The 15,360-nt window shown below is 41.0% G+C and overlaps 2 protein-coding genes across 2 annotated transcripts; one reads left to right on the top strand and one right to left on the bottom strand.

Annotated features, from left to right (window-relative positions):
• Nucleotides 1–1,046: 1,046 nt before the first annotated feature.
• On the top strand, nt 1,047–15,236 carry LOC117900502 (hemicentin-2). The gene is made up of 8 exons (XM_034810893.1): nt 1,047–1,228; nt 1,329–1,552; nt 11,051–11,337; nt 12,538–12,615; nt 12,860–12,992; nt 13,837–14,080; nt 14,211–14,308; nt 14,379–15,236. Exons 2-8 carry the CDS (start codon nt 1,414–1,416, stop codon nt 14,639–14,641), a joined length of 1,242 nt encoding a protein of 413 aa, XP_034666784.1. The 5' UTR covers nt 1,047–1,228; nt 1,329–1,413; the 3' UTR covers nt 14,642–15,236.
• LOC117900503 lies at nt 6,471–6,884 on the bottom strand. Its single transcript, XM_034810894.1, has 2 exons — nt 6,745–6,884; nt 6,471–6,680 (listed from the first exon to the last, which is right to left on the bottom strand). The coding sequence occupies exons 1-2, from the start codon at nt 6,811–6,813 to the stop codon at nt 6,486–6,488; spliced, it is 264 nt and encodes an 87-aa protein (XP_034666785.1). The 5' UTR covers nt 6,814–6,884; the 3' UTR covers nt 6,471–6,485.
• Nucleotides 15,237–15,360: the final 124 nt, after the last annotated feature.

Genomic DNA, 15,360 nt, shown 5'->3' with positions numbered 1-15,360 from the left:
TAACAGAATATTCCCAGTATGACATAATTTAGTGGAGCCCTGAACCCTATTAACTGATTCTATGTTTTTGTCAGATTTTAGCTCATTATTGGTACATTCAAATTATGTACCAGAGACCAACCATTATATTATTTACTAAATGTTGGTATTTAACCAATCAAAAATTTTCAAAATTGTCCACTTGATGGCAGCAAAATTAAATTATTTCGGTTCAAAACCTGGGAAAAGATAATGAAATAGATAAAGATAAAGATGTGTTGCTCTAGCGGCGAATTCACCTTTTATATTCACGCAAGCCAGCCCCCTATTCTGATTTAATTCATCTCAAGTGAATTTTGGGATCTGTTTTTATACCCGGTACTCGAAGAGTAAATAGGGTATATTGTATTTGTGCGGATAACGGTTGTATGTAGCGCACAGAAGGAAACGTTTCCGACCCCATAAAGGATATATATTCTTGATCAGCATCAATAGCCGAGTCGATTGAGCCATTTCTGTCTGTCCGTCCGTCTGTCCGTCTTGTTTGTCGGCTAGTTCTCAGAGACTATAAGAGCTAGAGCCACAAAATTTTTATACTTATATTTCCAAGGCAAAAATAGCAGGGGTTTTGTGGTGGTTGTGGTATTCAAAAATATAATAACTCTGGTTCAAGTAGGATTCCAGAAAGCATATAACAGCATAAAAGCTCATTCTAAAAGTTCCTCAAACGTCAACAGCTTTATTGCCCCTTATTCAGCGAGGCTTTCACAAACTTTCGGAGTGCGGCGAACTTTGGCTTCGTGAGTTTAATCAGGAAAAGAAAATAAAGTTCAGGACAAAGCGGCACGGAAAAGTTTTGGACTCGTTTGCCGAGTGACACAAACATGTTTCGGCCGCTGAAAAGGAAGCAACGGCAATTTTCTTGTGAATTCAGGAAAGTCCGTTGATATATCCCACAGCTCGCAGCGCACGTGTTCGGGGTCTCGCCGCTTGTGAAATTTACATTTACAGAATTGTTCGTAATTGAAGCGAAAACGCAAAGAAAATGTCGAAAGGCAAAATACAAACGGATTTAATGCATTTTTGATTTGTGCTGTTGTCTAACAGAAAGTGCGGGCAGAATTGATTCAATGTCTGAGTGATGTGTTTGGCAATAACAAAAAGCAGTTCCAATTGAAAGCCACATGGATCGTGTGATTGTGTTAGATAATGACAAGTACAAGTTCCAGTACAAGGCTTAATGTTCCTCGTAAGTGCGCTCCATGCATTCTCTGTGTACATTTGTATCTACTTATGAAACATATTGCAACCTTAAACAACATTTAACCTAGTTCCATCTTGCTTTACAGTGCCTAATTTTCGGTATCATTGAAACCAAGTGAGTGTTGAGGTGAAGAAACCAAAAGAAAATCAATCTGTGCATCGACGAGGATCATGGCCATGCGCGGGATATGCAAAGGCTGCACCTTAATGCTAATCATTGCAATTATGACAAGTACGAGTATGGCGAGCATAGTGGAGGCACAGCAACTGCCACAAGCAATCAAGAACCGGCAAGGAGTTGAGTTATCATGTAAGTGGTTCCATTCGTAAATATTGATGCTCATTCCCGTAAACACAACCATAAGCATGCACACATACATACATGAGTTGTAATATGTACATATGTATGTACATATGTATGTAGACATATTTGATTCTCATTTGTAATTGGAAATAATATTTGCATAAGCGCAAAGCCTATCATATACTGCTGATCCTCAGGGAGTGCCATTGAGGCTGCTATCTTTTGTCCAGTGTAGCTCCCAACTACAAAATCCACCGCATTGCCAACAAGCTGTCAGTAGCGCAGCATACAATGAATTGTCAAATAACTTTAACTTTAACTTTAACTGATGTTTAATGCATTAAATGCTTAAATCAATTATGCCCAGCAGGCGGAAAGCGAATGCTAGCTGCAAGCAGAAGCAAAACTGCGAGGCAAAATAAGCAAAATCCACTTAGCACATGTAGACTTTAATTAAATCGTGAAAAAGCAGGAGGAAAGGGACAAGCTGGAGCATACTTCATGTTAATCAACATATGTCTATATGTTCTATGTGTAACTCGGAGGCGAGGTTATGCTATGTTATTTGTCCTTATTTTACTGTGTCCCTGTCTTCTGGTTTGAAGTCTAAAAGTTCTTTGTTGTGGTTGCGGTTTTCACACTTGGGGACTGAACGCGTCGCGAGTTTCATGATTACTCGTATGAGTATTATTGCTTGGAGTGGGTAATATTTTAACCCAGCTTTCCTTTAGCACATTGGGCACCTTGTGGGTATAGATTTTTAAAAACCCCGATGGAAGAATTTCTTACCCAAGAAAATGTTCTTATAGAAAATGTAGCGCGTCGGAGTACTGGGCTGTGCTCTAAAGAGGTGACTGATTGAGGAAGTTGGTGCTGAAGATCTCCTTTGTGCCAGCATCTAGATCGTAAAATGATTTTATGACCTCACAAACTGGCCGCACAATTAAACTTGTCAAGTGAAAGCTGCGTGAATATTCGTATTTAATGAATTATTTCAATTTCGGGACTATTAAGAAAGTTTCGCTGATGTATTTTATTGCAGGATAGCAGAGTAGTAGTAAAAGCAGTGCCTAAAGGGACTTAAAAGCCATCTAAAGCTAAAAATTATGTACAATGGGTAATTGCTAATAAAAATGCTTTAAATCACATCATACTTTTATATTTTAATATTATAGAGCACTGAGCCGTAAGCAGCATTTAAGTGCGGTCTATAAATAGACTCAAGTGTTGAAAACTATTATCAAAGGCCAAAAGTTTTGCTGTCAGAACCATTCTACTCGTTTCCTGGAATATCAGCTGTAGCTGACCCCGAAGCTGCATCAATTTATGCGGTTGCGGGATAAGAATTAATGTCATTTCATCCGTTTTACAATTTCTAGGGAAAACTTGTACAGCAATGGCCATTAAAGCGGCCGCAGCTGCATGGACATAAGGGAATTCAACACATGCTCATAAAAATCATGGGTGCTGGCTTTTTGCATTGAGTCGCTTATTGTCCTGCCTTGTGCATTTCATCCTTCTTTGTTCTTTGTACAATGGATTGTTTTATTTACTTTAGTAACAAGCGACATATGTTATGAAGTATTTATTGTGTCAATAATTCACAGGAAGTGGACAATCTGGCTCCATTTAATTCTAAATTGCATGGTAGAATATGCTACAATGTAAATAAGGAAAAGGAGCAGCTGGAAATAGAAGAAGGAAGGCTAAAATGATAAAAAAACTAGAACTAACTGAACTCTCTCAGCTCTCTGAGCTTTCTGAACTAACTGTAACCTTTGCGGCTTCCCGTTTCTTCTTCCCGTGATTATGTGCCGCTGAAATGCTAGGCTCTGTGCAGCGGAGGGAGCATACGAGTGGAGTGGGATCTGTCACAGCCCCAACCATTGGGCCAAATTACAAACAAAGCTTATTTGGTTGGTTATCTCCCCCAAAAGCATCTCTGCGACACATTCGGACCGGGAGATGGGAGATGGGAGCGAGCTTCTCTCCCCGTAATTGAGTTGATAAAGCCTCGGTGCGGCGCTCGCATTGTTTGTGTAATTTGTGTAATGCATGAAAAGTTAATTACCTCGGGGAACTTGGTAATTAGAAATGTGATTGAACGCGCCTCGCAGTCCCGTTGACATTCGCCAACAAAACGAGCCTTCCCTGTACGCGTACTTCTCCTCCCAGCCAGTCGCCAACTAGCCTAAATCAGCACCAAACCATACGTATGTACATATGTATGTTCATACATACATACATACATTTGTATGTACAATGTACAAATATTGTCTTTGATATGCCCGCTCTCTGGCTCACCTGTTTGCTTCTCTTTCATTTGCAATTTTGAAAAAGTTATCCCTGATGACATTTCCAGACATTTTCAATTAGCGCGTCCAGAAAGTTTCTTAAACATTTGCCATTTCGAGTACGAGTATGTTGTGCTTATTGAATTCTTGTCTTGTTTGTTTGTTTTTCTGTACAATTTAAAATATTTTGTCAATGCAACACAAAAACTTTGCAGACTTCTAAAATTGGGAAGTGCAGAAAGTGATCGTCTTTTATGTTCCTTGACATGGCAGCTAAAAAAGCGCGCGACTCAACGTTCCCTTCCATCGTTCCAGCTTAAAGTATTTGAATGTTCATATATGTATGTATGTATGTGTGTATATCTCTGTACATTGTATGTACATACATATGTATGTACGTTTTCAAGTCAAACTTTAAGAGACTATTTTCTTGCTCCTACATAAGTTCGCGTTTCTTGGCTCGTTTTCAATTAAGAAACTCACGAATGTTCGTTCAACTTATAGTGAAATTGCATTGTTGCCCTGCTTCCTGCGGCCTTTTCCTGCCTTTCGTCCTATTTTCGACTCCCCTTCCCACTACGTAATTTCGTACGTCTCCTCTTGATTAACATTTGATGTCTTTGGCAGTTCTGCACCAAGAGACTGCTAAGGCTGCTCCCGTTTAAAATTTTTATTTTGAGGCAATCAATTAAATGCAATTTCACGCTTCCCTTTCGAAACGTTGCCTGTCAGATGGTGAAAATGGATTGATGTTGAATTGGGACTTCAAAACAAGTTTACTCAAATACGTCTAGGAACCAAAAATAGATTTTTGTGCTGCATTCTCAAACATGATTAGTATTGAGTGTAGCATATATGTGTATACACATTTATATACATTTGTATGCACTATCCGTCAACCGGAGTTAGAACAGCTAGAAACAAACAAGCTAAAACCAGACATATTTTTAAATACACATTTCACTCCCACTCTTACTTTTTTTTTTTGGTATTTTCCATACCGGTATATTTTCAAGCATAACTAGAGTCACCCTGTATTTACATACATACATACATACATACATATGTACATATGTAATGTTCAACTTGTACTGGAATAGGTTTTTGCTATTGGCAATGTGCAGCAAAGGACACAGAACACAGAGCATGGTACTGAGCAACAGTTGTTTCCTCTGTAATCGAACTCAGTGTAATTGGGCGGCACTTAAGGAATATGCGCCTCATTAATTGCCCTGCACAGCAAACAGCCAGTGAGGGAACGGAACGGAACACCAATTTCATATCCCCTTTATTCCCGGCCCCCACGCGATTCACGCTTGAATGATTGGCTTTGTCGTGAGCTGCGGGGGAACGAGAGCCAGGCCACAACGTCAAAGGATACGTTTGGGAATTTGTTGTTTCGGGGTCTCAAGCGTAGATACTCGTAAGTGTCTTATCTAATTTTGAGCTTTGAGAACCAAAACATATCCTACAACTGACTTTCTTATATATTTGGCGTATACCCAAACGTTCTGTAAATATTAAGGAAATATTAAGATTCAAACGCAATGATGATTTGATTTTGATGATTTTAACTTAACTCTTGAGCTTGATTTGTGTTAGTTTAATCATACTTCCCATATGCCGCGCTGTAAATAGATTATCCAAATTCTGGACGGCAAGCCGTCAGGCGCAATGTTCCCTTGAATTGAGGGCCCTGGCTAATGGAGTGGTAACAGTCAAACAGAATCCTGCTGCCTGGTGACAGCCAGCTGACAGGGCGTGGTGTGGTGGGCAGGGCCGAGCTAGAACGACACGACGCGTCGTCGGCATCTCAATAAATTTTGGAGCGCAACTTTGTGACATTATTAATACCTTGGGCCTTCGAGGGAGCTCCTTGCACGTACGAGCGAATGTTGCTTAATTACCTCCGGCTTATCCCTGTTGAGGTATGTGTTGAGGAGGTAGATGAGTTCTCTGCGAATTTAATTCGAGCACCATTGATCGATGTGCTCTCACATTTATTTGCTAAGAGTTCGATTGTGCCATCGATTTGTCTTACATTTCATCAGCGGAGTGAGAGTGAGTGACATTCTGCGTATGCTGTACTAAAAGATTTCGAATTCCTCTTTCCAGAAGTTGGTTTTCCGACACCTTTAACCAAGCGTTGATGAAGTTGGACAGGGAGCAATGAGTGTCTAAAATTGAGTGCCTAACCCTATGACTTAATCACAAATGAGCAATTCTCTGTCTAACATTGTGTACATCCCACGACAGGTTAACTTAACTGGCTGTCGGCTCAATTTGATTCAAACGAAAAAGGAAAATTACTCTTTCCCGAATGAACAACAGCAGCCAGCGCCACATGAGCTTAATCCTTCCCCAAGCACTCTTTATGTTTAAAATTTGATAGTTTCGAGTGAACCACAACTGGCATTGATGAGCCCATTTATTGAATTCCTCAAAATGATCTTCCTGGCATATTGCTGTCAACGCAATAATCGAAGCATTCAGGCTGACAATATAACTCCTAAGTACGACTGACCCGGTCAGCATACCAGTCACATTACAACCAATATTCCTTGCCTGCCACATTATTGTTTATTGTTCTCAGCATCGAGTGGCAAAGCTAAGCCAAGGCAATCCTGCAGCTCCTTTTTCAACAACTAATCACATTCAATTCCTTTGATTTCACAGGCGATCTTGAAGATTAACTCCTCCTTCTCAGCATAGTAATTGACTATGTCGAAATTGCAGTCCAGAAACTCAGCTTGCGCTTTGTAGAGCAGAAGTTTCTGCCGGTGAGGCTGGGAGCCCTCACCATCTAAGATGAGCCTGGCCAAGCATTCCGATAGACGGGACTGAAATGAGAGTTGGCTCTGGCAGTTGAGAGATCATTCTGTTTGGGTCAATGCCAATGCTTACCGCAGTTCCACAGTGCTCCAGTATGTTCTCATCATGGTCGAACTCCACCGCGTAGTTGATGCTGTTCATGTTGGTTCCAATTTAGCGAATGAATTCGTTTGAGGACTGACACTGAACTGAAGTTGCTGAACGTCGTCACCGTCAGCTGGCTCTCTATTTGTTTATACTACTCGAATTATTCATGGTGTGCAGTGATTTGATCCGGCACCCAAGTACTTCCCCTCTTCCTATCCGCTGGGCCTGTGGCTTGTTTATTGTCGCTTCTACGATTATTCATTAAAGTCTCGCACAGCCCTTCCAATCCAATCGAATCCCTCGTACCCGCTCCAACGATTTTCGACACGTAATCAGAATTGAAATGCTTGCTCAGCTGACAAGTGAATTAGCAGCCAAGTATTTTCTATGGATAAACACAAAACAAATTCGTTCTGCTGTTAATACTGTCATCCGATATTGCCATATTTAGTCTCAGTGAAGGAGTAAAAAAACCATCTGATAAAAGCTACTCAGGAAAGCATAAACAAATGCAGGGATCTAAGTACATGTCTCCTCAGTGACGAGTCGCCGCACAAAGGTAATTGATCTTGACTTATGGGATTATAGGAAATATGAACTGATTTACTTGAGAATATATGGTGATAATGGATAAAAACAAGCAGGAACCTTGTTAACTTTTAATCAATAACAAAGAGTTTGTGGCAATCACGTACGAAGATTGTAGCAGATTGAAGGAGTCAAATGTGCGATGATTGGCCTAGCACGTTTGCCTGTCAGAAGTTGGTGGAGGCGTGATATAATTAGCTAAGCGGCGACAAGGATTACGCAAAGAAAGAAATTAGGGTAAATGGCCTTTGGCCTGGCCAGTCTAAGGCGCAATTTGCTTAATGCTGAAACTTTTAATACAGCGACAGGGAGCTGAGCTCCAGCGGGAGGGAATGCCAGAGAAAAAATAAATATAATCCCCTCCCGCTTCAACCTACAAACAGTCCCAGGGCAAAACGTCAAGAATACTTTGGGAGAAATGAAATACTCACATAAGATACATCGTACATAGTACATATGTAATACACCCCCCCATAATCATACTCGTACGATGTCTTATGGGGCAAGGTGTAAGGAGTCCGAAATGGTGAATTTTCTTTGAATTTTGCAGACTTTGCATCAAGTACAGAGACATTCCAATTAAGTTCCTTTACGAGTACAGGTGAATCGCTGTAAGATTCCGATGGACTGTGTTGAATTAGCCCAGAGTAAGGTTAAAAGCTTTGGGCTCTCATGGGGTCTCCTATATGACACATATGAAGCTGGTATCTATGAACAATATGTGGAGGGGTTCGCGTAACTAAGTGGCCGCCTAATTATAATGGGTTGGGCTGGTAGTATATCTGCAAATTTGAGCCGCATGCCGAGGTTATTACTTTGCCTGCCGTTCTGTCTGGCCTTTCTGTTCTCCAGATTACAATGTAAGCCGCCGCCTTGGAGTGTGACTTCGTGTGTTTGTGTGACGACCTACATATTTGCTTCAAGACACTCTAACTAGCACTCAGGACACTTTGCGCCCCCTTTGGAAGAGAGGAAGACGCCCTCAGAGGATGGCTCTCTCATAACACATTAGCGAGGGTGAAAGTGAAAGCGAAAGTGAACCCCGACATAATGACGGCTCCCAGTTGACTTTAATTTGCAGAACGTGTCTTTGTCCGCATTTTTCTTTATATTTATATTTTAAGCTCGAAAATATGACTATGATTGATATATTTTCTGCATCTTTATGAATGTCATATGCTATTTATTGTCAATATTCTTCTTTGCCATAGCGAACAAGAGAGAACAACAAAAATTGATTAGAATCACCTCGAAAAGCGCATACAAAACCAGTGGCTGGAGCCATGTGTGCCATAAATGTCAGCTTCAAACGAATGAGAAACTTCACATGATTTTTTTTGGCTTCCGCTTTGTGTGTGTACACTTTTGGAACAGACTGTGCCACCCCCGGCCACACAGCACTGAAGTCCGCCTAAATTGAAGAACGGCTCTGGTCTGACTGAAAAGAAATAAGCTAAGCAAAGTCGAGCCGAGCTGATGACAATTTATTGTTCACACTTGTAACTGATGGGTGCTTAGGGGAATATACTCGTACGAACACAAACGCGAGGCACGAGTGCGACTTTATGGAGAATATTTCATTGTCTGACAGGGACCCAGGCCTCGAAGCAGACCTAACAAATTGCTAGCCATTATTCTACCCAGAGCCAATATATAATATGTTTTCTATAATAGCTGCAGATGACTGTGGAACATTGTGCAGGAAACTGATGCACACGCGATAAAAAATCGTCTTTGTTGTGTATTTTAAGGGCACTGAATGTATGCCAGTTGCTCAGTAGAAATCAAACAGAGAGGCAAAATGTGGAACATTTTGCCGAAAGTTAAGGTAGAGTTTAGTGAGGAATTTACCTATTTATCGAATTTGTGTACTTTCAAATGTAATGTTCTCCTAACTATGTAAATAAATGTACATTTATTTGATTGCACCCGTTACATCTGTGCAGGTGTGCAGGCAACTCAGCGTCGAGAGCTTCTGCTGGCAGATGCTTTAAAGGCCGTGAAAGCTGCTCTCAGCATAAAGCACGGAAACTTTTTCAACGCCAAGCCCAACGTCCAACCAAATACTACGCACAACAAATTGAAATACATAAACACAATCCCTAAATAATGGATCGTCTTTTGGTCTAGGTTAGAGTTTCCTCAAAAAGTTCAATCATTTCGGGTACAAAATGAGAATGCTTCGAAGTAATAATAGATTCGAGCCCCTTTTGTTGTTTAAAAGCTTTGGATTGGGTTGGCTTTAGGTGTTTCGTTGAGTTACATAAATAATGAATATCCATTGGGCACAATCCCAGACTTGGATGTCTGTTCATCTAGACAGATTCCTACGGGTCTCATGATTTTCCGGAATTCTGTTCAAAGTTACATATTTTTTCATATTCATATTAATAAAGTAAAATTGTTCTCATATAAATTTAGCATTAAATATTGAAAACCTTTGGACAAAGTAATTTAAGCGCCAAGGTTTATGTACTAACAATTTATTTTAATTATATTGTTTGGCGCCTCATCGCGATACTCCCCACTAGGAATCTGTTTTTCTGGTACCATCGATATGCTAATTTTGTGCGAGTCGAAGTGAGCTTGCAGCTAATCGAAAAAGTTCCAAAAACTTCCAGGCCGAGTAAAAACTAATAGTCGTAAATATTTATGCATTTCGATGCCGACACAAATGGGTCCAAAGAGCTCAGACCAGACTCAGTCGGAATTGAATGTGGCAGCTCCAATCAATGGACTTGTGAGGGAAAGCAGATTGTTATCAACTTTAAATTTCGGCAGCAGCACCAGAACTTTATGTTGTCGAACATTACTATTGAAACTTAACTTACACTTGGATTCATTTTAATTTTGGGAACTTCTTTTCTAAATGAACTCATATGAATAAAAGGATCAACTCTACCCACTCTCTGCTTCTAAAACTCCACGCGTTCAGCTAATTTTCCGATGCTTGAATGTACATACTTCCTGACACACGTTTCATGTAAACGAGACATCTGCCAATATCCCGGGGCCTGTGCGGGCATCTTTACTTAAACACAACTCCAGTCATGAATACGAGTATTACTTGTTGAGGGTCCAATCTTAGGCCATCTCTGCAGAGTCTATTTAGCAGAGATTTCCTGACCCGAGGCCGTTTGCTTTGGCCAGAGTCAGCTTCAATGAGACTCAGAAATGTGTATAGAAACAAAGTGTTCCGCTGGCCACTGGCACAAGTTGAGATCTGTGTATGTACGCTTCTACTTCGCTAAAAAAAATACCATACCAACAGAAAAGAAAACGAGAAGGAACGTTTTGATGCGTTCAAATGCGTCACTACTTTTGCTCGAGAGTTGCTTTCCCACACACCCACTATCCGCCGGGGAAAAGCTGCCGACACAGACAGACAAAAAAAGAATCCTCCACGATTGAGAGTTAACGAACTGCTTAATGAACATTTCAAAAGCTCCTTTGCTGTCTTTGCATGCATGTACCTTAAGCCCCAGCTTGTGACTTTTAAGTTGTTATTGAAAAATGCAAACACAAGGCACGCGCACCGCAAGGTTTTGAGGCTTGTGTGGACAAACTGGGACTCCTCTGGACCGGTACAGTCAACTGCGATATATTATTATATATTGTTTCCTTGCTACAAATCAGCTGTTCTTATAGATTGATAATGATGATATTATTTTGCACTAATTGTTTTTCTTTTGCATATTTTCAGCCAAATCCACAGACAATAGCGTCATCGACTCCTTTTCACCGATTTCTTCGCCAGAGTCGTCTATCGAAAGTGATTATGTCTACATTGCCTCGCTTTTCCATAACAGAAATCACTTGCCTCGTCTGAACAATGCCGTGAATGAGGAGCCGGAGCCCGATGAGCCGGGAATAGATGAGTCTAACTATCCGCCACCCACTTTTGACTTTGGCATGCTTAGAAATATAACAGCCCGAACGGGACACACGGCGACCATCAACTGCCGGGTGGACCATTTGGGAGATAAATCGGTGAGTGAAACCAATGATTGCATTTGCCAGCTCATCAAGGAAGAGGTTTTCTGCTGCACATTTCTCTCTCAATGCATTTTTAAGGAAAATATTTGGATCGCTAGTCAAGCTGAAAATCAACTTAGCGTAAACTTTTTCTTTGCAGTTTGCACAACTTCCCGTATCTCTTCTGCTGTTCCGCTTCCAACTACAACTTTTACCCTTGTTTTTCTGGTTAAATGACAAAGTTTGAGTCTCCATCCCTAATCCCTCTCATCCACCTCTGCTAAGTTTTCTCTATGAGTTTTGTTTGTGTTCGTTTTGTATGATTTTTCGTTTCTGTTTTCCCTTTCGCTTTCACACTCAGTTGATCATAGATTTCAAGGGTATTGTGTACCCTAAAGTAGAAAGTGTTTCCCACAATCATCAGAATTAACATCTGATCCGCTATATTGTAGTTGCAGTAGTTTAGGAATTTGTATCACGTCCGCCATCATTATAATTCATATTCACTAGTAGAAACTGTACCTGATTTATCATCGCAAACCTTTTGGCCGCCTTAATCCATTTGCCACATCTAAAATGGATGTCTTTTTGTGCCACTTCGACACTTTTAGTCTCGACTTTTTAAATGTTTTTCACGTCTCCCGTAATTTTTTTGTGGATTTTAGGACATTAAAAAGTTTTGGTAGCCTGAGGCAGTCTGCGAGATTACTTTTTGGCCGCTGCAGCGGCAGTTCCAGTGCTTTTCAGAGACGCGTTTGAACGCGGCTCACCACGTTCCGCCTCGCTTTGCATGCTTTTGGCAACTTTAAGCTGCTGACAAATAATTCTTTCTGGCTCGAATAATGCCTTTTCTGCGTTTGCCGTCTTGCCAGTTGGAATTAATTTCGTTGCAAATCCATTCTTTAATTAAAGTTATGGACCAATTTGTGAGTTCCAGTAATGAATCAACACGAATACAAACGAATGTGTAAACAATTTTGCAAGTTAAACTGATTTACTTTATATCTTTAGGGCTGACGCTTAGGAGGTCAGGTCAGACAGTATTTGCGATGAGTCTTAGCAGTTTTGAGAGTTGGCTGCTTATTAAATTTTCGTGCCTTTACTTTACGGCTCCAAGTTCGCTTCGTAGTTCCAGAGCAGTTGGAGGGAAGGACTGAAAGCAATTTTAAAAATGGACTTAACAGCATTTGGTGTCCCTTTTTTATTTTCCCACAGGTATCCTGGATAAGGAAACGCGATTTGCACATCCTGACTGCGGGCGTTTTGACCTACACCTCCGATGAGCGTTTCAAGGTGAGTATCCGTAAGCTAGTCTCCCCCCGCCCAACTCCCTCCCCCTGCTGGCTTATTAAATGCCCTCCAGCCCGACCTGGGATCGTCTGTGTGTAAGCCAAGTCAGCCAAGTCAGCTTAATTTCGCATGCAATTCGGGCCAGTTACTTGAATGCATTGATTAAATTCGCCCAAGGACGTTTCGCCTCCAACTACGATTTATCGTTCATTCTATGGGTTTTGCCTTTCTCTCCCTCTGTGCGCAGGTTGTTCGCACCGCCGACTCCAAGGATTGGACATTGCATGTAAAATACGCTCAGCCACGCGACAGCGGCATCTACGAGTGCCAAGTGAATACGGAGCCAAAGATTTCCATGGCATTCCGCCTGAATGTCATAGGTGAGTGATACAATGCTTTAACTCTTCCTTTCTTTCTTTCTTTTCCCTTTCCTATGTATGTATGTTTATCCTGTCCAACTCCAAATCGATAGCCTTAAAGATACTATCCAAACAGTGCCAATGAACAACAACCTAATGCCGTGTTAACTAACTCACTGAACTGCCATTCCCTCCACCGTGCTAAACTGTTTTTTGGGCGTGTTGAAATCCGCTCTAATGCCTGAATGCCCCACCTAGTCCTTGCGGCCAGTCCAGCCCCGCACATCATTAACAATGTCAATATTTGACTTTGCTGACTGCCTTCTGTGCCCGCTCTTAGCGGTGGAGGCACTGAAAAACATTAGCCCTGATTTCAGTGCGTGTAACGAGCCAGCTACACATTTGTCTCTGTCTGCAGAAGCTGTGGCAGCGAACGAAAACATACTCGTGGTAGTGATGTTAGAAAACAGATACACACACTCGTGTTGTACAAAAAACTAATTTAGCTGCTCGCTATGGCAATGGGCTAGCATGGCAACTTCGCATCTGAGCATCCTTGAACACCAGTCCTGGCTGACTCACAATAACTGTGAGATCAGTCTGCTCAATGCTCCTGACCCAATTATAATCAATGATATTTTGACGTGGCACCTTGAAGCTTTTCTTTGGCACACGCTTGCAGCAGTCTGAAATCTGGGACACAGCTATTGAAATATGCGTTGGCCAGACGAATGATTAGACGCATGATGCATCTGCCGTTGGCTTGCCACCTAGCCGAGGTGTGCGAGATGCAGAGAACACCTACAATTGGTTTGATAATTAATTCTGTGCATGTTCCATTCCGATGTTCCATGCCAAACTGCAGTGACGCCGCCAGATGCCAAAGCGATTATTGCTGGTCCGACGGACTTGTACGTCAAAGTGGGCAGCGTCATAACGCTCACATGCCTGGTGAAACAGCCAACGCCATCGGCACATGACATTGGGCCAATATACTGGTATCGCGGCCCCTACATATTAACGCCATTTGTTGCCCATCCGAATGAAGCGGCCATTGATTTGCAGCGTATCTCCATGGAATCCACACTGGCAGAGAAGCTACAGAGCAGGTAAGCAGTTTAGTTACCAACTGCAAGCCCACCAATAATGATTTAAAGTGTAGGATTTTTGTTTAGCACCTAAGTGCACAATGTACAGTGGTTTTATGTTTCAAACTCACTTAATTTCAATGCATTATAGATTACGCATTGCCAACGCACAACTGCTTGACACGGGCAATTATACGTGCATGCCGACCACAGCGGAGGCCGCCAGTGTAGTGGTGAATGTCATCCATGGTGAGTATTAAATATGCGTGTGGGGTGATTCGCAACGTGCATCTGGTTTGTCTCTCTCTTTCGCCCTCAGATGAAAGCCCCGCCGCGATGCAGAAGAGTAAAGGTGTGCGAGCAGCCAGCAGCAGTGGGAGCACTCGAATGGTTCTCCTCATGGCGTTGGCTGCCAGTTCAGTTGTGCGATGGCTACTCTGCTGCAACTGTTCTCTATCGAATTTATCCATTCTGCATATCAACTACGAGTATATCCACTATTGTATAGCAGTAGTCGCCTTTAAGCCGCAAGCGATCAGCGAGCTGCGGGTAGACCTTGGGCAAGCTCTGTCTGAATCATGATAAGTAATTTTTTATGTGGATATTTGAATATACTTATTGTACATAGCTAAGAAGTAATAAAAACACACAATCCAGACCATACAGAATAAGGAAACCATTGCGTAGTTTGTGTGTTTAATGTAAATATGTTTTATTAACCAGTAAAGACTTTGATCAATAAATTAAATGCAATCACCTCAATTGGTTATGCTAAAAAGAAAAGAGAATATAGACATAATTATATTAATATAGTTAAAACAGCTGACATTCAGGCTATCGAAAATTTGCATAGTTCTTCATATTTTCTATTTGGCAGAAATGCATAGCTTTAAATATTATGGAAAAATATAGCTAGAACACTGACTTGGCTGCACCACGCCACAATTAAATAATGTGTGTAATTAATGATCATTTAACACATAAAAATAAATTGTTTTGTTAATTTGGGAACGAAGCTATTATATTTTGGATATTATTAATTCTGAAAATTGATAAGCCACACCTGAAATTAATTTAAATGAATTCTCATTAATGTTAACAGGCTATCATATGATTATAGAAAATAGATTGAAATCCTCTGTATACGCAAAAGGCAATTAAAAGCGCAGAGTTTAATTTAAATGAATGCTAAATTTTAGGTTTCCATTACGCTTAAACGATATGTAACTATGTAAAATGTGTATATTCATCGTAAGAAAGAATAAACTGAATTTTGTTATATTTTAGTGAGTTTACGTTGA

Source organism: Drosophila subobscura, chromosome U (genome assembly GCF_008121235.1).
Source record: "Drosophila subobscura isolate 14011-0131.10 chromosome U, UCBerk_Dsub_1.0, whole genome shotgun sequence".
In the NCBI taxonomy this organism is placed as follows: Eukaryota; Metazoa; Arthropoda; class Insecta; order Diptera; family Drosophilidae; genus Drosophila; species Drosophila subobscura.
The sequence above is the reverse complement of the archived record's forward strand: the minus strand, read 5'-3'. Positions and strand labels throughout refer to the sequence as shown.